The sequence below is a fragment of the Serinus canaria genome, chromosome 3 (assembly GCF_022539315.1).
Source record: "Serinus canaria isolate serCan28SL12 chromosome 3, serCan2020, whole genome shotgun sequence".
In the NCBI taxonomy this organism is placed as follows: domain Eukaryota; kingdom Metazoa; phylum Chordata; class Aves; order Passeriformes; family Fringillidae; genus Serinus; species Serinus canaria.
Window position 1 is genome coordinate 21,206,443 of NC_066316.1, and position 26,109 is coordinate 21,232,551.

Here is a 26,109-nt window from a genome sequence, read left to right on the forward strand (position 1 = left end):
AAAATTAATTAGGTGCAACAGATGTGCCTCTCCTTGTTGCTTGTGCCAAGAAAATTGCTCCAGAAATTAGCTCAAGCTAAATCAAAGTGTTCCAGAAATACAGTAACAGTAGCTCTTATGAATCCATATTGCTGCATTTATAGAAGCAAACGAGAAATGTCCTTCAAAAAGATAGTGAGACTAAGCTTTGAGCACTCTTGCCCTCAGTATTCACTTATACAGGTTACAAATTCATGCACACTATAATGAAAACAGACCAAATCATGAGACTCCATAAAAAGAGTCAGTCTCCTATCTGTTGAAGTGAAAAATAGGAATCAAATTTAAAGATCAGAATCTTCAATGGTATGTAAAACCCCTCAAAAAACCACCATCATATACTGGACACAGTTCTGAAAGTGAAATTTCAGGTCACCTGTGCTGATGAGATGCCTTAGAACTTAGACATATGTTGATGATGAAACAGAAACTGCTTTCCTTATCTTGAGAAGACTTTTGCCAATTAAAATGTAAATCAACTACTAGAATAATATAACCATTTTCAACAAATATCTCTGAAAAAAATAATCTGCCTTTGAGGTTAAATATATTTTCTGGTGAGTATTGACAAAAAAAAAGAAAAAGAAAAAAATAAACTTAGGACATTTAAATTATATATTTATCTCTTTCTAAATAGGCAATGCTTCTTCCAATTCAAGCAAAGAACACAGTGACCTGAAAATAAGTGTATGCAATTCTAGAGAGGGAGTAACTGGCTCTATATACCAAAATTATTTCCCTGCACATCTTTAAAAAGGCTACTGGATATGACTAAGCCACTTGATGCTACCTCCTCTATCCTGAACAATAGCCTCCAGATGTTCATTTTCATATATCAGTAGAACTGGAGGGAAAAAAGTATATATCATAACTGATGTCTGCAGTGGAGAAATACAGAGGCCGGAATTGAGCTTTCCATGGAGCCCTCTTCAGCTGAAAACTCCATGGTGTGCCTCAGCTGCACTGCTCAGCCCTGTGCTCATAAAGCCTTGGTACCCACTACAGAGTCCTAATAAACACCCAGAGCACTGCCAGTCTTCCCTACTGCTCCCCACTGTTAACCATCATTTTGGTCAACTGAGAATCTACAAATTACCACACAATTTAGATTAGGAAATGCAGGTTTCCACATGAAAATATCACCAAACCCAAAGTTTTCTTTATTCAGTATCTAATCTTTGCACATGGCAGCATTTAGCCAACAAAAAATTAATTTCCTACTTGGCATCAATATTCTTGGATGCAGGCTTGCCTGTAACAATGGTGCAAGACTAGGAGAAACTTTGCTCTCAAACCAGCTTGAGAGAGAAGGAACTTCAAATCAATTTTTTAGGATGGAACTAAAAGTTACACACTTCTTTAAGTGGGTAATGTTTCCCTTTTACTATCACTCATTTTAAATCCTACCACTCTCAAGCTGATTCAAGAACAAATATCACCCTGCAAAGTTAATGTCATGCAAATGAAAAATACAGACCTTGAAACTGAATGTATACCCTGGCCTTTGGACTGTCATGTAATAAAATTAAGAATATAAATTATAACGCAACTTCTTCCTGTAAGAGCTCCCTGATGAACAAAATCAGCTATTCAAAATTTCTCCAGGTTCCTTGTGACAAAAAGTAAGCCAGACATGCTGCTAACTCAATTCCTCTTTTTCAGGGAAGCCACGAGTGGTGTCCTTCTGCCCCACTGCATTTCTAAGCTGGTACAAAGGCTACATCTGCTCACCCACCATCCTCAGATGTTACTCCCCACAGCTGTTTCTGGCATCAGCTACCAGTTACCCCTGTGCTGCTTGTTATCTTCTACAAAATGTATAGGAAATTGCATCTTTTATAGAAGTGACATGAGATGTCCCAGCTGAAGAGCCTTGAAACCTCAAAACATGAAGAGCAGGAAAAAAAAGGCAGAAAACTCTTCTTCACCTACAGTTACTGAGTTAATTTTCTTTTCTTTTCTCCCACTCCTGTTTTGTAACACCCCCTGCAGAGAAGTCTGACAAACTCTTGAACCCCACAGAATTTAGCTCCAATAAAACCCCCCTGACCGAAACCAGGACCAGGATCCAGGGCTCAGCCAGAGGCACTGACCACAGTATGGAACCTCAGCAAAGTTGCTAAGACATTATCCTCTAGAAGATGAATTTATTTAGTTTTTCTACCAGAGATTAGACCTGCATAAACCAGATCCTTTCTAGGCCTCCCAAGACCCTTGAAAAACCCCTCAGAGACGTTGCATAACGCTAGGCTGTTCTCAAAGGGACCGATGACATGCATCCAAGATCACTGCAGCTATCACTCAAAACCATAAATCAGAAACTCAAGCTCACCTGTCAGCTGAGAGCTTCAGAAGGACAAAACTGCAGAGCAGGAAGTGCTTTCACCTTCCCACCAGCCAGGGAAGTATCAGGGTAAAGAGAAGATCAAAATGTCACCACATCAACACTGCAAGTTACAGGTAACTATTGGGGAAGCCATTTGGCTATGAAATCCTCTGTCACCCCAGCTCAGACTGGAACTTCAGGTACCAGAGGTTTCAAATCAGTGCCTACTTATATACACACACCAGCTGAGGGGATCATTTTTGTCTTTGCATCCCAGAGACAAATACATTCAATAGACTTAATACAGCAGCTACCAGGGCGTATCAGGTGCATGTGAACTAACACGTAAAACATCATCCAGAACATGATCTTAGGCACAAAATGCATCTAAGAGAGCTCTGATTTTTCGCAGCTGTTCAGCCTCTCTCCTGTTTGCAGGAGAGCAACCAATTTGAAGAGAAATTTCTGTTTGAACAGAAGCTGTTAACATACACTTATTTGTCTGGAGGTGGCTACAATAAGGGACCATTAAAAGGCAAAGCCATATATTTCTTGGAGAGATGCCAACACATACATACATTTAAAAGACCTTGATGCAAACATATATGTATATAAACATATGTTTGTACCTTTAAATATACATTATTTGTGCCATCAGGAAATAAAGAATTTTATTGTACACAGATTGTGTCATACTGTTCTTCCTATGGCATAGATGATCCATGTTATTGTAGCCAAATACCAGAAGTCTTCATATTCCTACATACAAAGACGTTTTCTGAAGGTCTTTCACTGTTCTATTTAAGTTGTTCTAATACCTCATTAGCTCTGAGGAAGCTTTTGGTTGGATTTGAAAAATCCCTCCGAGACATTGCGTTGGACTTGAAATCTTTTTACATGAAAGGACAGATTGTCAGAGAATACTTTAGCAGCATCAAAATAAAATAATGAAAATCTAAAGTATAAACAACAGAAAACTAGAATGGCATAGAGTTGAAGAAATTAAGAATATATATAGCCGAGAAACCTAGAAGTAGTTTCAGTAAAAGTACATTTACTCTTGACCCTGGTGGTATTCCCCAGATTGAAGGAAAAAAAAGGATACTATTTTTTCCAGCATATTTGAATTAATTTGTATTAATATTCCCAGAGTGCCTCACAGCAAGAACAAAATGTCATAACGACAGAAAGCCTTGAGAAGCATATGTCTCTACCACAGATCAAAACAGGAGAGTGAAGAACTCTGGGGTTAGGCATTACTGAACTCATAAATATTGAACTCCAGGTATACTTCCATGCACATGTTGTCTTCTAGCCTCAAAATCATCCCTTTTCCACAAGAGTCTGCCAAGGCTGTGACTCACAGAGAACTCCCTCATGCCTCTCAAAGCGGGCATGCACACAGATGTTTGTAGGCTCAGGACCCAGCATTTTAACTACAGCACATGTCACACAGGCATTATTTTTAAATTTCCATGGTTGGATATGATTCTATCTGACTCATGTTTAGATTTACTAGCTGCATGTATCAATGTTGTCAGATGTTAAATCTGCTTTTCTCTCTGGAATGTTTAGATTACAACTTCTCCAGAAATTTCTTTGTGATTTAGTATCTAGCTATATTTAATGATAGTGCCATATAAAATGTATTATGTGACAGATTTATTACTAGGCTCTCATCACTGGACTAGCCCAAAAAGGAGGCGATAAAAGTGATAAAATGAAGCATCCCCAGATGGTGGCCCTGCTGTCTCTAGGTTCCCTCCTCATTCAGATGTAGGCTGCAGCCTTCCCTGGTAAGGTGCTTCTGTTTCATCTGTGGTCACTTTTCCAAGTGAGTTCAGAGCGGGGGCTGACAGAAAAGGAGACAAGGTGGGTACAGATGAACCAACACAAAAATGATGTTATCAAAAGATATCAAAAGCTGGGGAGAGAAGGAAAGAGGCTGGAAGAAGCTGCCAGCACAGGATCATGAACACCCATTTGGGCTTCCAGATAAGTCAGAGGAACAGCCCACTTTTGTACGTGCATCCTCTTTATAATTTTTCCAGAAGCCGTATGCCAGACAGAGGCACAGCACCCCCAGAGACAGAACTCACTTTGCACCACTCTGTGTCCAATGGTCCCTTGTCAATGAAGCATTCACCATCCCAGCTGCTTTCTTGGCTTCCCTTGTTATGAATTTTTGGTGTTAGTTAATAAGCAGATCTCTGTGGGAGCATTTTCACAGGGGCTGCAGTTGAAGTTTCCATCATCTCTCTGTGTGACTACTTAGCAACACGCTGTTCTAGCAGGCATCTGGCAATCTTTCACGTCTTCCAACAGCTTTCAGTACTTCCTTCCTCTGGCCCATCATTAAACAGGTGCTTTAAGTAGATCACAAAAAATTATCTTTTGGATGAGGGGGGAGAATGAAACAGTTCAGTCTTTGCTTCCAGTGAATGAACCATCCTACAACCTCAGGAGCTGTGAGAGACAGGGACAATGCTATCACATATTTGTCACTCCTCTGAAACACAGCCCAGCACGTGTCCTCAGCAGGGACATGCTGCTCACTGCTGCAAGCACCTCTGCTGGCAGGGAGCACACCATGCCTGGGGGCTGACAGGCCACTTCCAAAGTGGATAACTTTTTATATTTATATCCATGCACACGCATTTGGATGTCTGTCAAACGTAGGGTTTACAGAGCACCGCAGTGTAAAGCCTCCCACTCCCACCAACTCATGAGGGGTTGGTTTCTCTAAAAGTCAGATACAAAATTTCTCAATGCTAATGAGAGCTGAATATGGCTCTCATCCTGCCATCAACATCTAATTTCTAGTTCTAGGGGAATGTCTCTGCATTTCTTTGATTCCCACCCCTATTGCTCTCTCAAGGCTGCAGAGCACAGGACAGGACTCGTTCAGCTAGACGGAGCCTGGAGAGGGGATATCTCTAAAATGAAACCAAAGTACTACAAAATATGTTCTTGACTGACAAGTAATTATGAATGCTTCATTACCTATCATATCTCCAAATTAATTTATTCTTATACTGATCTCTTATTTTCAGCAAATTACAGAAAGGATGATCGCTTTTAATTACTCTCCATGAGTTACCACTCAGAGAAGCATTAGACAATTAATATATAAGGTTGGGGTGCTCTAAATATTAAACATAAAACATGGTGGGAGAAAAAAAATGAGTAGCACAGATGGGTCTTTACACTTCCACTGTCAGTTCTGTACTTGCTATTTTTATGATGATGCAGTAGCATGTCATTATGGAAATCTGATTTTTAAAATTAAATGAGAACAATACATATTTTAAAATGTTTTGTTCTAAGAGTGGAGGCATAAGCCTCTCAATACCTGCAAGATGGTTCAAACAATTCATAGGGAGTCCTCTTATTATCAGGATGGTAGAAGAACATAAGTGGAGTAAAATGATAGGAGAGCAAAGTGTCATGGGATAGAATTAGAAAAACAACAGTATTTTGTGTAAATTAGACCTTCCTCAGCCAAGCCCAAAAAGCTTATCTTTTCATCCAGCTGTTTTGAGTGGCTCTAGTAAAAGATAGTCCTTCTTTTTTACAAATCATACCTCTTCGGTCACCTGTTAGTGAATTCAAGTCATATTACAGCCATTTTTCTCAATCATAATTTGCTATGGTTTTTATCAGTATGTAGCAAGACTTGCTCATAAAAGCACAAATCCCTAAAAAACACATTTTTCCAAACTCTTAATACATGACAGGGTAATAGTGATCTTACTCTACTGCAATCTATTCCTGCATACAACCATTCCCACACTTAGGAACAACCTTCACTGGACTCGCCTGAGAAGTCCTAATTTTATAGATAATTTTAAAAATTAAGTTTGAATTAATGTTTTAAATTATCAGTTCCTTTCCTGCCCATCTCTCCTTTGCTATAGTTGCCATTGATCTCCAAAGGTGTTTTAAACTCCGTAAATCTCTCTCTGTATGGGATTGAATATCCTCCATAATAAATCATCATGTAGCTTCATCAAGCTCACTACCACTGGGGCAACTGCCAGGGCTGGTTAACCTGAAGGGTGGCAGAACACAGCATTAAATACAGAGCACAATCCTTGGTTTCTGCAGCACACTGATGGGCTTTAATACAAAAAATTCTTCTTCTGCACCAAGCTCCAGACAAACTGACAGTGTACACTTGCACATAAAAGCAATTCAGCTTTCTCACCACAGCAGTGGGGTATCCTATTGTTCTCTCCTAAAATAATTCAAAGAAAACTAAAATAAAGAAGAAAAAGCTGATATCTTATGCTGTACACTAACCCAAAAATCAGCAGGGATGCCAGCATTTTTTTTTCCTGTGAGACCTACCAAAACCACTCTGCAGCTTCAGTTACCTGTGAATCTACATATTTAACAAGACACCTAGCAATGAAATCTTTAATTCTTGCATTTCAGTGTCTTCCCTCCCATCTGACAACTATCTTGATCTTAATACTCTACTTGCAGCAATTGCTCAGTTATAACATGTGTGCACTTCTGATAGCACTGACTCATTTCTTCTCTAATTACTGCTGCAGAACCACACTGGCTACTGCTCCTTTTACCCCAATTATAGCTACAGCACAGCTTGAAAATTGCAAGATAAAACCACAGACCAAAGGGTACCAAATAACCTCTCCAAGTCTCCACTGACCTATAGTGGACAAAGGGCCTATGGGTTTAGCTGAAAAATCAAATCTACCTTTCATATTTGTCTGTAGATGTGAAAATTCTGAACAATTTAACAGCAATGACTAATTAGCAGTCAAAAGTTCGGACAAGAGCATGAAATGCTCCCAAGTACAGATTTGAAAGCTATTGACTAAGGTGAAAAGTATATTCATCATAAGTCATTACAAATTTATAGAAGTCTCTTCACACAGATGATCTACAAACCATCTCATAGCAAAATAAGGCATTTTAGGCAAGTGCAAACCTAAATTACATTTTTATGTCGCCTAAGAAAACATCTCTTCAGGGCTCAGATGAAGCTCAATCAATCCCATAAGGAGACAAAAATTAAAAATTTCTCAGTCTGGATGATCTATAATGCAGCAGTGATTCAGATAATGGATTCTTGTTCTGGTGAGAACATTTTCTCTGCCCAGTTTTTAACTAGACAGTAGACAGATATATGGTCAGAGAAGTTCTTTCTCAGGCTGTGGAATTTCACTTTGCAATTGTGCTGTAAAATCATGGAGCAAAGTTAACAGCCCCTAGTACCATGTCCTTTCTTATCGACCATTCTTTCTTCCAACAAGGAAAACATAGAGCAAGACAGACAGAAAAAGTTTCTTGCCTTCACAAGGCTCACTGCCACAGCTCTCAGTGCCCTAACACGTGCCAAACTCCAGGAGATGTATTTTCATGCACCCATTTCTCCAAGCAGCAACCATGGTTGTTCAACAAGCTCAGATGCTGGGCTTTTTGCAAGTAATCTGTGCTTTGCTGACCAGAGGGATTCATCAATCTGTGGTGCAATAAATGCATGAATTGCTATCTGCAGGCCAGTCTGAAGAGAAAAAACAATTTAAGCCAACACTGATGCTGGCAGATTTCCAAAAGCATTTGATGATATCAGCATTTGATGATTTCAGCATATTGCAATCAAGAACTGGAACAGGCCACCCAGGGGAATTACTGTCCCTGGAAGTGTTTTAAAAACATGTAAGTGTGGCACTTGAGGACACAGTTTAGTTGGTTAACAGTTGAACTACATTTCTTCCAACCTTAACTGTTCTATAATTATATGATTCTATATTTATGTCCAAACCTATGACTATATTCAGAGTGCCAACAGAACTTTGGAATGGGTGCCAAAAATGTATAATCAAAGACCTTTATAAGCAATTAAAATAAAGGGAATTCTTGCCTATAGAGGATGTTATCTACTTAAAAATTGAAAAGAGAAGCTTTAATAGCCCCTGACATTCCTTTATCTTATTTAACTAAAATATTATAGAGTAAGAATGAAAGATTTGCCACTACAGTAGGAAAAAAGTTCCAGTCTTTTTAAGTTAGTGTGTTGTGGAATTTTTAAAATAGTATTGAAATATCACAAATATAGGTTATGTAAATTAAAAGTAGTACAGCTCCTTAATCTGAGAGAACTTTGATGTCAAAATATTTTTTTGCAGAGCTAGGAGATAAAAATCAGCAGTTTTAACTACAAAACACAAGATACTTCTCTAACACATCATCAGTTAAAGTAAGCAACACAGACATCGGGATGCTTGGCTCTGTTGTTACCTTTATGACCCAAAATAATTGCTTCCAAGAGTTTGCTATCAAAATAAACAAGACAGAAAAGCACAGCACAGAGACCAGCACAGCAGATGGCAAGCACCATGCATCACACAGCAAGAAAGCCTCAAGGACCTGCCAGCCAAAGTCACCCATCCATCCATCCCTGCTTTCCCCAGCACCAGTTTGGTGCCACACTCTCCAAAGAATTCAGCTAAACTGATCAAGTCCCCACTAATACAGGATCAAATAACCTGACTTTAGAATCAAAGTCTGCAGAATTCACAGGTGAATGAATAATCCTCACTATGGCTAATGGTGGTGGTTGAGAAGTTAAAAAAGACAACTAAAATATTCTGAATTTGGAAAAGTAGAAAAGAGGAGAAATTCCTTCCTATGCAGCCTCTTCAGGCAGAAGAAGTTATCATAGTTTACAAAATGCTAACAAATACTAAAAGCAACTTGATCCTTCAAGTATCTATCTTTACCAAAAAGAAAAATCCTTCCTGAACTAAAATAAACTCCAAAACTAATGCCAGTGACAGAAGATTTTATTTGTTACGCCCACAAGTAGCAAGTGTTGTCCATCCATTCTGGAGAGGTATTTAATTCAGATTATAAACCTGGAGAAAGGAAATGAGATGAAAAATCTGTACAGCAACATGGGATGACAGCAAGGAAGCAATTCTTCAGAACTCAGTTGGAGCCTGGCTATCAGAAACAAGGAAGAGCTAAGCCAACATATTGAGTTATTCCTTTTGGTTACAACCTCAGAAATCCTCATGACATTTTAGCAGGTACAAAATACCACCAGTGTTTTCAAATCAGATCATCTTTAACCAGATATAGATTCAAAACTGGATTCTAGAACTTAAAACACACAATTTATAAAGAATGCCAAGTTCTGTGGAATGGAAACAGTGCTTACATTCAAAGCATTAAAAGCCACCTCAGCATAGCTGGATTTTGTAAAGCATTTAAGTTTCCAAGATTGCAGTTCTTTTTGCTGCTCACATAGCTAAATACTTTCATTATTATCCCTCTAAATATTAGAGTGATACTCCCATACCCCCAGTATCTGAGCATATTTAATTACTGATTTCAGGCAGACAACTGGTTTTGGGTAAGGATCCCTGCAGGTAAGGTAGGCTAACTGAAAACATGGACCAATTTCTGCCCAGGGAGACTTGAATTCACACAGTTTGTGTTGTTGCTATGAAGCAACCACAGCAGAGATGCCCAAATGAAGTAGTGCCTTGTCTTTAATTACACTTGACTTTCTCCCTGCTCTGGTTACTGGTTCAGCAAAACTCATCAGAATCCCACACAAGTGCAGGAAAAGGAGGAAATCACACCTCCAGTGAAGCCATGAAGGAGCAACAATCTGCAGATTTGTCCCCACAGAATGAAAAATCAGAACACTTAAGATACTAATTTCTTACAAAGCATTTCTAACTGCATTAAAAAAAAAAAGCCTACCAAACAAAAACAAAATAAAAAAAAAAACCCAAACAAAAACTGTCTCACCTAGAAGAGAATGATTTTCACAAAGTACATTATCTAGAAGGACAAAGATGTTGTTCTCCCCAGTCCTGCTGTGCAAGCCCAGACTAAAGTTTTAACCAGTAATACTCAATATAAGAACACCTTGAGCAAGACAGTAACTCATCATATGTTTTACAGGCTAATAGCTGTACTACCACACAATTTATTTGCTTTTAGCTGATATAACATTGATAATTATCCTTCCTTTAGCTTACACCACATTTTTTCACACCTGGAAAAGCATCTATACATTGGTAAAACTCAGCATGACCAGAAGGTACGTAAGCACATACAGGACTTTTCTACACCATCACCTAATTTATGCATCCCTCAAGTGCTCCTTGCTACCTAGCTTACTTTTAATTTGCAATTAACATGCCTTCTGTAACCATCTGCTTCTGCCAAATGAAAAATTGGAGTCATCAGACTGTAATGTTATACTGAACAATTATATTTGCACTAGCAGTTCAAATCAGATAAATCAAAATGCATCAATTTTTATCCTCTTGATCTTGTGATGTATCTGCCTATGCAATGCTTGTTGCTGTAGATATCAACTTTTACTCTTGAAAAATATGGATTTGAACACACACTGAGATGCAAACTACAACTTTGCTTGCAGTCATACCAACTCATACAGCTCTTGCAAAAAGATGACACCAGAGAGGGAGATTCTCCAAAGCACAAGAGGATTCAATGCAGACAAAAAATCACTGAAAAATGTTAATGGATTTTGTTAATTTCCCCTTTGCCTGTATTTCTACCCAGCTTCCCTTCTGGTTTTCAAGGTTTTTTTTAATGGAATCAAGCTGCTGGCAGTAATGAGAAATCTATAAAGTATAGAGAGCTCTCATTGTATAAAAAGGAAACACTTTCATGAAATGCTAATGGATATTCCCATTTGCAGTAGTGATACTTGAATGATATTTTACTCCATAATGCTGTTGGCACAAGGCAGCAGATTCTATACTGGTGGCAGTTCAAGACATCTCTAAGGTCTTTTACACTGTCAGTACTACATCCTACCTACATTCTCGAGGGGGGGAAAAAGGTTATCTTTCTGAATCATTGAAATAGAATCAGCTGGTAACCCTGACCAAGGGTGCATGAAAGCATTTGGGTGAATGCAGGTTAAAGGGGCTACCTAGCCCCTTTCCTTAAGCAGACCTTAGCTCTCCAATTCAGCACACCACTGGAATATCCAGGCCCAGCAATGCCCCATGAGCACTAGTGCCTACCCTGCTCTGACCAGCCAGGATGCCAAGGGACATTCCTGGCACTTGGGAATTGTACAGGTGATGTGTACATCAACCAAAGCCTCAATAAAACACAAGCAACCTTCTTCAGATCCTAATTTCCAGGGAGATAAACCACCTCATCCTACACTCAGATTAACACAATAGGCAAATAGAGTGTGATTGATATTAGGTAGGTACTCACCTGGTATAAAAAGCACATGCAGTTCAGCCAGATCTACAAAAACTGCTCAACATCCAGAACCATGCTAGGAGTACCTAAAAAGTGTCTACTTTCTGTGGTGACCAGTAGGCAGCAATTCCAGCTGATAGTGAGCTTTGCTTTCAGGAGAGCTTACATGCCCCATGCCAGTCTTACATCATGAGTCCCCACCCAAAACAACAACAACAACAACAACAAACCCAAACCAAAAAACAAACTAACCAATCTGTGATGGATTACAGCTGCCTTTCCCTCTTTAAAAGCCACTTCTGCTTAGCAGCTCAACCACACAAACTGGAAACTGCTGTGAATGAAGCAGCACATAAAGATAAACAGCTTAACATGGTCAAAACTTACCAACAGACCATCCTGAGGGGATACACACTGTGAACAGGTGCTTTTATTTTGGCCTCTAAATCTCACCCACTCAGTGACCCCGATGTAGAGGCAAAGCACAAAACATTCTCTTTTTTTCAGTGTTTTCCAAAATCCTGCACCACTGTTCACTTATAGGATTTGAGGATCTTTCTCATGGTTGGTTGCACCACTCCTTATCCCATTACAAAAATAAACAAAAAGGGAGCAGGAAATAATGCCATTCATCCTAGCACACAGTGTAACCCTACTTGGCAATTCTTCCTTGCATCCTTTCCTTTATTGATAGCAACAAGCTTTTGTAAACTGGGAATGGAAATGGACATGATCAGGAGGCTCAGAAACCCTTTTCTAATCAGCCAGTGATGAGAAATCTGAATAAAGAAAACAAAATTCAATTTCATTAGCACACTGGAATTACCAGAGCAAGCTGTGAAAACTTCACTGCTCATTTGCAGTGTGAATTGGGGACTGTCACAACTGACAAATTGACATTTTCACTCCACAACATGACTTGAAGTTCTAAGCAGAACTGCTTTAAGCATAGTCTGTTGTTTAGGAAATTACCAAAGGTAATGGAGTGATGGAAAGCTGCAAACCTGGCAATTTGTTTTAACACAACTATTTTCAGGTTTTAAGCAAAACAAAAAGAAGATAAAAGCTCAAAAAGTGCAAGACATCAAACTGCAAAAATGGTATGTCTGCTTTCTTGCTTGGCAAGATCCAGCAACAAATAGACACCACACCAAAACAAAACTGTCAGTGCTGCCTAGCAGGAAGCTTATCAAAGACATTTAAAAGGGTTTTTTATGAAAAACTAACTTTAATGAAGTCACATCAGTGTAGAAGAACATTCCAGGTGGTCAGAAAAAATATTCGAGAACTTAAATGTAGTCAGAAAGTGTTATAAGCAAAGAAAGTAGTTAACAGAGCCCTGAATCTAAATTCTAAAAGAATAAAAATTTGTAAAGAGAAAGATCAGGCCAAAAAATATAAGGAATGTCACTGATGCCACCACCTTCCCTAAAAACAGCATCCCTTCATACCATCCATTGCCAAATTTCTTGTCCAGAATTCATAAGTTAGCAGATAAATAAACCTCCTTTGTATGTTCACACAACTAAGAGGCTGCAGCACCCTAACCTATTCCAATATAGCTGATAACTAAAGTGACAATATCACCAGAAATATCAGACCCTGATTATGGCCCACAGAACATGCAAGTGCTTGCAATTTACCACAGGCCTGCACATCAGATTCCTGTGTGTCAAATCAGAGCTGGTAGGAAAAAAAAATCACTTTTCTGTATAATTAAAGCTGTGTATCATTCCATAAACTTGCACTTTTTCAGTTTCAGAGCTACCCTTGGCAATTCTGAGTATTTTCTGAGTCCCAATCATTTTGGTCAGCAAGGCTCAATTTGTTTTCTGTGATTTGCTCATTCAATTTAATTCAATTTTTCTGATAGACAAGCCCTCAATGTCTCTAACTGAGCTCTTCATCTAATATAATTTCCTTTCAGCTCTTCAACATCGTCCTTTCTCCACCACTGTCCCAGGTTCCCCAGCTCTCAGCAGTCTTATCCTAATTATTGCTCCTGCATCTTGTACAGTCCACGTATTAGTTCTTTGGCATTCAAGTCAGATAAGCCCTTTCCCACTGCCTGAGCAAATGCAGGAGAAAATTGAGGCCACAGTGGTAATACACTTTCAACTCACTCTTCCTGGGAGAAATAATTACAGGGGAAATCTTGTTTAGTCACTACTGCCCTGGGAGAGAGTGTGCTCAGTTCAGATGAAATATTTGGAGGATTGTGTTGCCAAATCCTAACAGGTGTCTCCAGAGCACAATTGAAGCACTGTTTGTCAACAGCCAATAACTGGGTCAAATTCAGACACTTCTTCAAAAGTGCAACAAGAGAAGCAAAGGAAATAAATTAGAATGGAGCAAAGAGAGACTAAAAACCTAATTTAGTTCCAACAATGATTAAGGACAGCAGCACAGGGACGGGAAGATAGGCACAACGTTAACCTGGAGGAAAGAATGAGTTCTGAAGAGATCTCAGGGGGATTTTTTTAAACCTAAAAATTCTTTTTGTTGACATCTTATCAGATGAGATATACATGTTTAACACACTTTCAGAGTCAACATGACTCTCAGGAGAGCAGCAGGAGTTTTCAATGGAGTCCTCTGCAGAGCAAGAGATGGAAAGAGCATTTCCACTTGGTTCCCCAGTGACCTCTGTAGCATGTCCCTTACTACCACATTTTCACAGACCATCAATTTTAACCACTTTTGTTCCTGCATTGCTCTGCAGCTGGTCTTATCAGCTGGTTATACTCAGCCTTGCCACCCACAAACTCCTGCAAGAAGCTCTATAAAGTCTGGACCTGTGCAGCCAGGCTATCAGTAGAGGCTGAGATCCTTGATCTTGCCTTGATGAAGATTATTTCTAGTAGAGGAGCCCTGAAAGAAACAGGTCCTTGGAAGCCCTATAGTCAAATATCCACCAAGAGTTAAGTTCATTTAAGTCATGGACGCAAATGAAGATTTAATTGCTGATATGATGGAGAAAAGTCACATACAGGAATATTTTTCAGACAAATGTATTTTATGTTTTTTAATTTCAGGAGTTTTTCTCCAATCCCCTCCTCAATCACCTCAGCACTCACTCAGTTTGCACTTCACTTTCTTTTGCTTGCTTCTTCTCTCTTCCCTTACAATTACATAAACAGAAATCCAAGTATTTACACTCTAATAAGTTGCAATCTTGCAAAATGAAGCTTTTATGTTCATCCTCAAAACCCTTGTTTCTTCTTTGGTGGCACAAACAAATAAAAAATGTAACATGTTCTAAGATAAGCACGTGATGTTTCTCACTTTTCGGAACTAGGGGAACAAATTTTTCAATGCCATTTGCACATTTTTAGCTTTATGATTATCTGACATAATAGGTAACACGTCTCATTATGAACAATATTTGTCTTTTTGTAACGTTGAAAGTGTTTTGTATATTTTAGTTGTCAGCACATTATTCTGTTACCTTGTATTTCAAAAATGCACTGGAATGGTGCCAGAAGGGACAGTTTTAGCAGCAGGATTTTATTATTGTTTCAAATCAACCAGCAATGTAGTAAGACTTTCTAAAATATGCTGCCTTCACAAGCAAATCTTTTGTCCAGCCAGTGGGAAAATGACAGAAGGAATGGTTCCTCCAAGTGAAATTGCATTTGAAGCTACATAACTAATTGCAGCTTTAAAAATGACAAATCAGGTTGAAATTTCTAGTCAGAAACATAACTCTATTTTTCAGTATCTTAGCTGCTCGCTATTCACATCTGTTCCCTAAAATGTAAATATTTACAAATATATTTTCTTTTTCTATTTCTTTTGTGGTTTGGTTTGGGTTTTGTTTGTTTGTTTGGGGTTTTTTTTTTTTGGTTTTTTTTTTTGAATTCACATTCTTTTGCACACTATAATAATGGTTGCTACACTTTTGGACCCCAAAACCCCATATTCCCATAGCTAGCTTCATGAACCTAAATTAAAGACATTTGTCATGGGTGAACTTCTCAAGAGGTTCAGTGTCCAGTGAACACGAGATGTTGGGTTCAAAAGTCAAGGGCTGGTGGCAAGGAAAGTGGAAAAGGACAAGAAGAAATGATGTGCTCTTCCTTTTTGGCTGGACCCAGTTTTTGGCAACTGTTGGATTTGGACATCCATGGGGCTGTGGTGCTGAGGCACCCTCAAGTGCTGAGGCACTAAAGGAGCTCTGTTTGAAAGGATGCACTCCAGGAAAACCACAGCTACCAGCGAGGCTGCTGGCACTGCCTCCGGGCTCTCAGCTGCCACCCAAGGCACTCCATCTTCCAGGAGGCTCAACAAACACTCTTCCCATACGTCTACCTTGCAGTGCTTGAAAAAATCCTGACTGCAATAAGGCTGCCTGGAATAAGAGTGGAAATAATGCAGCTCTTTTAGATGAAGATCCATAGCAGGCTAGCAGAGGTGCTCGTGATGCAGTTTCTTATATTACAGAAGACACTGTAATTTTTTATGTGCTGAGACACCAGACATTTGGGAAAAAAACTTGCTGAGCTCAAGGCCTTGGCATGCCTTTGTTTTTGCATTTTACTAGACACAGGTCCCAAGCTTCAAAATGACAGGCCTGTTTTTTTACCCTGCTGCCAATATAAAACTTTCCCCACCCCAAAAACATAAATCAGGGGGAAATTGGGGTGTGTACAGGTTGTGTCTGTATGCCCATTTCTGAGTTCAGCTACCTGTTGAAGGAAATGAACCAGAGGTTACAAACCATGCACAGTACCATGCACAGCAATGAACTCAGAATGAAAAGACAGGCAAAAAAAAAAAAAAAAAAAAAAGGTATAAAGGTTATTTTCCCTTCCTCCTCAGCACTATCTCCAGCTTTATGATTAAGTTACCATTTTTCTTGCTTTTCTCCTCAACCCTCTTTTTTCTTTTCTTTGATCATGTGGTCTTGGAGCAGGACTGACTGGATAATGACATTTCCAGGTAGACAAAAAGAGGTTCTTTTGTACTTTGCAGCATGCACAGTATCCCAGGGAACAATGCAACAATATTTTTCATAGATAATTTCATATTCCTATTTACCTCTGTTACCCTTTTCCCTCTAAGAGACTGTCTGAAACCATTCCATATGCACAGACTAATAACCATGCAATTTCACATCTCTTGGTTGAGATGAGGTATATTTGTTCTGGAAACATATTCACAAGCAAGAACACCTAACTACGCCAGCTAAAGCCATAACCCTTCCTGAAACAAGTTCTGTGCTGTAGCACAGTAGCAAATTCAAAGCTAAAACCAAGGGCCTCTTCTAAAGGAAGGCTTGTGACACTGTTTGATCATGACTCTCAACTAAATCCACTTTTTAGAATAGATCTAGTAGCAGTATCACATCCTCTCCTATTCAAACCGATTTTGCTAATTTTATATGAGGCACTGTAACATTTATTGAGTCGCATGAAGGATTATAACAGATTTCAAAAAATGTTACATAAATACTAAGCCACATTTTCTGAAGTGTTGCCTCTGTGTGAGTTGGCTGTGGAACTCTAGAGACATAATGGCACCATAAGAGTGCCTTTCAGAAACCTACAGGAGATCCAGAAGGTGGTTCTAGCCTGCTCCAGCAGCCACCAAAACAGATAGCCAATATTTTTCAGGTCAGTGTTCACTCCTGGGATACAACAAGAACAGAAAATGCAAAGCAGTTATTTATTGCTTAGGCAGATGCTAAAGGCTGTATTTATTATCCTCTCCCCAGAAACCAAATATTTGTGGGATGCAAGTGCTACTGCCAGTAAGAAAAAACTTTGCTCTCATTAAAGGAAGGTTTGAAAAATTCTATTCATAGACTACTGGTTTCATTTGAACGTCTAAAATTCTTACATACCACCAGGAAGAGTGTGGGCTAAGTGAGATGGTAAAATTAATAGTAATACGTGGTTTGGAAAGCTACACAATCTGCTGCAACAGAACATGGTGGAAAGCCTTCATTGTCCCTAAATGTTAGTGATCCCTTTTCTCATCTGCAAGTACTTCTTGAGGTATACAGACTAAAGGATATAATATTTACAGATTTTATTCATATTTATCAAACCTCATTTACATATTGTATCAGTAAAGTTGTTCTATGAATTTACACAGTCCTGTCTTTGTCCACAGAGAATATCTGTAGTGCTTGTCTGAAACCTATGGCAGCTCCCTGGAGATGCTCCTAAACCACATTTTGACTCCCTTGAGAAATCAAGTTATTATTACTATATGCCCTCTAGCTGGAAGGAATGCCTTCATGTTCAAAAAGTTACTCATATACTCCTGTATGCATACTCATATACATACACATGAGTATGCATACACTCATATATACACTCATACACTCCAAGGTACTGCTCTCAACACAAAATCACTTGCTGGCACCTAATCACCCAAAGATTAAGAGAAAGCACACCCAGCTGTGCTGCTCACCACCCTTTTCCCAGGTAATTCACTTTTCCAAGTGCTTTTCCCCCCAGCACCACCTTCTGTCCCACCACAAGCCCTGAGAGCCATGGGAAAGGTGGCTCACAGCAATAAGACAATGCCAACACACTACAGCTTCCACATAAGCTTGGATCCAGAGGAAAGCTCAAAAGTGCAACTGGCTGGGAGCTTCTCACCAGAAAGGGACCATGATGAAAGAAACCCAGCCACTCCAAAGCCAAAATATTTTATGGAAGACCTTTTTCCCCCATTTTTTTCTCAGGCTGCTATCATAAAACTTGAAACAAATATTTAATGTTGCCCAGTTTGACCTGCTTCTGACAACCCTGGTCTGCAGAAACAATCTGAAATATTAATTTTCAAATGTATTTCCTATTGGGTTATCTTTCCTCTTGGGAACAGAGGATCACAGGCCTGGATACCTTTGCAGATCTCTGCTCTCTCCTAAGCTGGACTTACATGTGGCTTGGTAGAATCAGGTCAGAAAATTAAATCAGAAAACATTTTGATTTAGAAAAGCCTTAGTTTTACTTAGAAAAAAAGACAGTGAGACAAAATGTTCCACTGCTTTAAAATAATTTTTGAACTTAAAATTCCTTGAACACTTTTCATATGTTAACTTTTGTCTTTATTAGGAAGTGAAACAATTATTCTGCATTTTCTATAGGACCAGGGATGTTCACAACATTACGTTTAGTGCTGCCCAAAGAGGATAACATAAGACTGATCACAAATCTGTCCTTTCAAAGTTCTTGCTCTTTTTGGTTATAACCTTTAATTTAAATTAGATTTTTCAATACTTGAGGGTTTTTATCACCATGAGGAGGTGCTACTATAAAATCAGCAAGTTTGCTGCAAATCAAGGAGGTAAGAATTTCTCTGGTTTCACTAAACCTGTGTTTCAGTTACTCTAGATGTGGAAAACATCACCTAGGCACAATATTCATACAAATAAATGTAGACATGTTTATACTCAAACACACACAAAAAAAATGTATTTATGCACTTCTACATAAAGAAAGAAAAAAGGTGCAGGCAACACTTGAAAAGAACATCCTCTTCCACCACAATATGCATATAAATATCATGTAGTGATAGTTATTGCTACAATTCCTTATATATCACTTTCAATTTTTTTCTCATGATTTCATCTCCGGGTTTCAATCTATTTTTGTGGATATCCTTTTGTGAGCTATGAGCTACATAAAAATTTTAAATGTTTTAACTCCATACCATGGTACAATATTGTGGTCAAAGGGAAGAAACTGAAATACCAAACACTGTTTCTTTTTGCACCTGCTCAGAGGGACAGTGACTCTTTCAGAATTTAGATAAAATAACAATATCGAATGGGAGAACACAGGCTTTTAATTCCATACATCTCAGTCATGGTTTAATGCACATGTGCTTTAAATCATGCCCTATTTAACACTTGTGACTGTACAGTTGACCAAATTTTCCCCAGAAAATATTTCCACAACCTCTTCCAGTTACTTGAGAGAAATGTAGAGCAACATTTTTTTTCTACAGAAAAATCACTCAGCTAGGGCTCCTTTACAGACAGCTATTATTTCTGCCCCTGCAGCTAGAAAATAACTCTCTACTTAAAACAGAAGATTTGGAAGATTTACCATTAACAAATATATGCACACACTGGAAATCAAGAGTTTCAGCTCATTGAATATAAAAAGATAATAAGCTGGGTCCTACCTATGGTGGTAATAACAGTGCCAGCAAAGAAGAAGGAACTTCCCAAGTCCCAGTGACTGTTCTGAGCAGATGTGTTTCCTAAAGGTATGATTCCTGCATTTATTGCTGCCACTACTTGCTGCAAGTTTAAAAAGATTTTGTCAATATTCATGAAACAATTGTATTCATATATATATATATATATATAATACAGTAAATTGATTAAATCATTTATTTGATGCATTTATTTGAAACCAGAAAAGGATCTCTGTTGCTTTACTTGAGCTTTTTCACTCTGTCAGGCTACAATTTATTCTTCAGCAACCAAGCAACCACCCCAGGCAATTCAGAAGAGCTGTAAAGTCCAGACCATTGGGGAGAATATAAAATCTGTGATATTACTATCTTAGTTAGAAGACAAACACAATTATTTTTACTGCTGTAACTATCTGGTGAAGAAAAACATGCATTAGACAAAATTTATAATGAGAGTTTCCCACAATGTTCCTGTGTTGTGTTAGGCAAGGAAATGGACTTCTAAAAAACAATCATTTTAAGAAATCAAGGAAAAATGCCCATGCATTGCTCTGTATCAAATTAATTCCAAAGAAAGAAAACACTTTTATAAAACAGACATTTCAATAATTAAAGCAATTACACATACAATTATAGAACTTTCACTATTGCAGCAAAAATTGAGTCAAATACCAAACAGGTATCTCTATACAACTATATACTTCAGAAATGTTCTTGGAAAATTCAGTCCTAGCAAATAAAACCAACAAGCTTGCCACTAGTGACATCTTCATGGTCTCAAGAAATTGGACACTTTTCTTCTTTCAGCTGTATCAACTACTGTGAATTCTTATTACAAAACATATTACTGTTTTGTTATATCATAGTTGCAGATATATACTGGTACTTGAGTTAAAGAAAAAGTATTTTTAAACTTGTGATAAATATTTTTAAAAAATATAAGTTTTCATTTAATTCTCAAACTTTAAAACAGGATTTATTTCTAAGTATGGTACTTGTCATAATTGGCGTCTAACAAAATAAAAACCAGTGAAGGAATATCTCAAAGAGAAAATGAGCATTTCAACTGACTAGTAGCTCCTGCTTGGCAAGATGTACAACAATAATTAGGTACATAAATATATTCAGTGATAGGACAGAGCAGAGCCATCTTCCCTTTAGGCAGTCTGTTGCAGAGGAGCAGTGTTGAACAGTAGTAAGAATTTTTTCAATTCCAAATCACATCGATTATTTGGAAATTAAAACGTTTCTGTTACTAAACAGTCACCACAGAAGTCACTTGACCTGGGCAGAGATTATGAAGTAACAATGTGGGATTAACTAGGACATATATTTTCTTATTATGGGACTTAAATCCAACATGAAATCCAGCTTAAATCCAACACTTCCAGTTTGCCTTTTCAAAGCTCAGATGCACAAAAGTAACCATTCTGAAGTCCCCTGGTGCACCTCTGCAGCCACAGGGATCTTCCTGCCAAACCTAAACCATTTCCACCATCCAGGGCTGTCAACAGAAAACCAGCTGGGGTATCTCTACACAAACTTTAAACTTTTTTTTTTTTTCTAACAGAGAGACAGACATCAAAGAAGTGGAATTTTCAATCATACTGAGGAAGGAAAAAGGTTAGGGAAAGTGAGGGGGATGAGAGTTTAATTCTCCTTTGTGTTGGAAGGATAAATCTTCTGCATTAGTATATGATGTCCAGCTTGGCAGGAGCAAACACAGCAGCACTGATACTGACAGGTGTTTCCACCTGTGTAGGAAGGGACACACCAGACTGAGAGGCATGTGAAAATCATCAGCTGAATTGATTTCATAATTTACACAGCACAGATAATCCTTTGATTTACAAGGAAGCGTGCTGTGTTCCACAGGGCTCACTGAGTACAGCCTGAGTGCTGCTACATTTCAGGGGACCAAGAAGTGCCACCACAAGCCCTGGTACCTGCACATGGCAGCACACTCTCCAGGGAGGACATTCTGTGATACAGCTCTGGGTCAAGGTCATTTTTTGGAACCATTCTTGTTTTCTTACAGTTTCTTGTACTGGATGAAGGCACTCCCAGAGCAATGCACCTCTTCAGACAGTCCAGCAAGACCGAGTTTTATACAAATCCAGATGTAAATTGGATTTGTAAAATTCAGAGCTTTTACCATCACTGCAGGTTTTTAAAGCCATCTGTACCTCAAGGCCTTTTATATGAAAGGTGCTCCAATCTAAACTGCTCAAGGACCCACTACAGCTATGCATTTCCTGACTTCATCTACCACACCTACATTTTTCCTGGAAAAAAAAAATACATCTTAACCCAAAACTGCCCAAGGCACAACAGATGGTACAAAAGACAATTAGCTGCTATTATTATGTCTCTGATTTTATCCAACTGCTAATCAGAAAAATAATCAGAGCTGCTTTCAGAGATGCTTCCTTTTTGTACAGCCTCCTAAGTTCTGACTGTGCACACTTTTAGGGACTTTCTGAGTAGGAGGCTGCATCTGCATCGTGGTGTTCAGATAGGCTTGGGTGAATTGCTTTGCCACTTATTTATCTAATTACTTTTGGAGCTCACTTGTTTTTTGGGAGCCAAGTCGTTCTGAGGCAGTAAGATCTTCAAATTACTTGTGGATCATTTAAAGCATATTTCCCTTTTGAGAGGTTGTATGTACTTCAAAGTAATTTTTTAATTTCTTATGTTATGAGGAACCCTTGAATAGCAATTTCTGATTTGTCTCCTTCGAGAAATTAATGATCTTACAGACCACTCAGCTTCCTTTTTCTTTCCAAACTGAAAACTCTTTCTTATTAAATAATATATTCAACTATTTAAACAAATCTGTTGTACATCACATATAATTTAAGAAGAAAATATGTTTTTTAAATAAGTTTTTTTTTTTTACTGCCAGTATTTCTCATTGACTTTCTTTGTACATTTACTGATTCACATCTGTAAATTTGTTGATTGTTTTCAGCATAGTTTTGTTCATAAAGGGCCAGATGATGCCTTTTTCATCACTGGGCTGTTGTTTCCAAGCACACAGTGTTATGCTTTCTTCTGGGCTGTGACCGTGTTTGGGAGAAGCCAGACTAGATAACAACAAAGCTGCTGCATTTCATTCCTTCAGGGTCATCTGTGAGAGTCTTCCTGACTAACAGGGGTGACAGGTGGGTAAGGTTGCTGGTCTGCTGTGGTTAACACTACTGTCTCATAAAGTCTGCAGGCAACATTCATTGCCTGCAGATTTTTCAGGAAGGATGGCTGCATTTAAAGTTCTTCAGATCAGAGGATGACTTTTCTTCTTAGTCTGGTCAGCAATCATAAGAAGATCATCATCTTTTCCCAAGAAGATTTAAGAAGAAAATAATATATATAACTTCTAACACTTGTACATTTCAGGGTAATAATTTTAGGGTAGCATTTTCATGACATGTCCACCACACAAACTTACCCTGAGGATTGGATAGTAACACTTCTCTAGCCCTGAATGAAAACCTGGGCTCCACTAACTTCACTAAGGGGCAGGATCTCAGCCTTAGCCTTCAAATAAAAGGCTTTTTATTTGCTGTCAGAGCTGTCTGCCACCTTAATTCATGGCTTTCAGCCTATTTTTTGATTTATGCCTTACTACTACTGCAAACTTCATTTGTCATGAGTTTGCCTTCCTTCCTTCCTTCCTTCCTTCCTTCCTTCCTTCCTTCCTTCCTTCACCTTCCTTCCTCCTTCCTTCCTTGCCTTCCTTCCTGTCCTTCCTTCCTTCCTTCCTTCCTTCCTTCCTTCCTTCCTTCCTTCCTTCCTTCCTCTTCCTTCCTTCCTTCCTTCCTTCCTTCCTTCCTTCCTTCCCTCCTTCCCTCCTTCCCTCCATCCCTAAGTTCTTGCTGTCACCTGAGACCTTTGGTTTATCCTAACTGAAATGGTAGTGAGAGTAACTCTGTGCATTTTGAATCTAAAAGCAGAATCATGGAAACTCTATTATTTGTACAGTCATCACATGCTGCAGCCTTTAGACACTTTGTGTGATTTTAACATGGGAACTTCTTGACTTATAAAAATTATTTTCCATTATTAAAGTTAACTGACCTCCTCAGTGGGAATTTTTCTACTATTTTATTCCATATACAAAATAAATAGTTTTAAAAATCAGTGTTGTTTCAACACTACAGAATTGGTCAGCATTAGAACAGGGATGTGGACAGATTAAATTCTAACTATTTCACTTGCCTTACCTGGTCCAGAGTCTTTGCCTAGTGCTTGTTTCATATGAGGTGACAGAGGACTGAGCAGAGGGTGGGTCACCCAGCACATGGCACCCAATCAAGGCCTCCATGAACAATGATTTTTAAAATGATAGTATATAAGTTATACTTACAGTAATATGGTTTTTTTCTTTAATTATCTTTATAAAGGTGAAAAAAAATCAGGCCTCTTTTTTGGTAGTGAAGAGAATTGAGATAAAATTTTGACACATTTTAAAATTTTAGAAAATTCCCATTTTCTGAGTTAAGTGAATTCTTAGGCTGCCTCTGTACTGTATCTTAGGACAGGTATGAAGTGTGTCTGAGATCAAGTCCTCACTTGCACTACACCTACACATCCCAACTAGCTGGCTTTGCAGGCACATTTGGGAACAAGCTTTAGCAGAGTATCAGAGAAAAGAGGCAGAGATGATTGAGCCCAGAGTGGACAGGCCAGGCATGACCAGAACTCCAAAAGCACATAAGCATTGCTTTCACTGCACACATTTTTTGAAATCAGAACACTGGGAAAAGGAGCTTGAGAACACAAATCACATTTTAATTGAATGTCAGTATTTCATTTCCTATATAATTTAGAAACACTTTCTAATAAATACATTGTGCAGTTTTGTCCTATTCCTGTGGTTATGCAGGCATCTCTCTGTAGAGGCCATGCTGAACTTAACTTTGCAGATTAAGACATAGAATACTGTGACTTTTCTCCTGTCAAAACAAGAGATAAAACAGTCCTTTGAACAGCACAGTCATTTTCTGAGAACAGAAGACAATTGTAGGGCAGGGATTTCATCCTGGTGCTCTGACCCTGCAAGGAGTCAATGGCATTGACTGAGAAAAGGCAGGCTGCTGGCCAGAGAGCTACATCCAGTAAGGGGATGCAGAGACACAGGAAAATGAGGAGAGTTTATAAAGTATGAAGGCTGGCCTCTGGTAGTCAACTGTTGTCTCACATGGAAATCAAGCAGAAATAAGTATGTGTCAAACCAGACACTCCAGTGCTCATCTCCTTGTTCCACACCAGGCTCTGAATACATGTTTTTGAACCATCTTCCAGTCACTTCACTTCTATGAAATGATGTAACACAACAGTTCATTACTCTCAGCTCTCCTACTGAAAGATTAAAATAGAATCACCTCAAATTATGCTTCTGATAAGATCCAGAGTGTGCTTTCTTTCGTTACCCAGCTTGTCAGGAGTTAGCTTGTGCTTCCTGGCAGGCACTTGACAAGCGGTGTCAAAAAGTCAGATGTGCCTCAAAGTTTCTGAAAACCATTTCTCAGCCTGGATTTCTTCCTTCACTGCTATAGTTCTACTGCCATTTGACAAGGGCACTCTCCCTTTACACCTCATATGGCCCAGCTACTGCACAAGTCCAGTGTTTTTATTTCAGCTTTGGTTTACAAGGAGTGGAAATCCTAGTTCTCAGTTCAAAGGCACACCAGGATGCTTTTAACACTTAACAAACAACTCTTCAGCCTCAAAACACATGGTTTTGGGCCTTGATGTTGAAAGAGATTGCAATATTATTTGTATTATAATTCTGTGACTCCTTGCTTTTCTTTTTAGTTAGTATAACATACGAGTGTGTTCTACACTGGAGATTCGTACCCCACATACTGAAGAACTGAAGGATTCTTTGCACTCTCTTTCACAGCTACTTAAACTAAAACATGCAGAAACAAATTGAAGAACATTTCTCTTTCTAAATATGCATTACAAACCCCATGGGTTTCTGTGTGTACAAATTCTCTGTGTGTACATACACACATATATGCATGTATATACACACGCACATTCAGGGAAGAAGGCTTTTCTTTGCTCCTTGAGATTACAGACTGGAAGAATTATGCAAACAGCTGTTCTGCAGAACTGACTTACTAATGAGTCATATCTGCCACCCTTTCTAAGACAAAAGCTGGCATTCAGATGCAATCAGGCTAAGCTAAGTTCTAGGTCCATAAAACAGTTCATCTGAAGGAAATGTAATCTTTACGGGTCTCAGCACCGGAAGCAGCAATAAAAGTTTGAACAAAAAAGGGACAAGAGCAGTTGGAATTTATTTGTAATCCTCCCCCAAAATGATGCTTGTGAAAGAT

The 26,109-nt window shown here is 38.6% G+C and overlaps 1 protein-coding gene across 1 annotated transcript in view; it reads right to left on the reverse strand.

Annotated features, from left to right (window-relative positions):
• KCNK2 (potassium two pore domain channel subfamily K member 2) overlaps positions 1–26,109 on the reverse strand; it is a 76,873-nt gene that overhangs the window by 41,449 nt on the left and 9,315 nt on the right. The window contains exon 3 of the mRNA XM_050973058.1: positions 19,748–19,865. Coding sequence (XP_050829015.1) covers positions 19,748–19,865 — 118 coding nt within the window. The remainder of the gene's footprint in view (positions 1–19,747; positions 19,866–26,109) is intronic.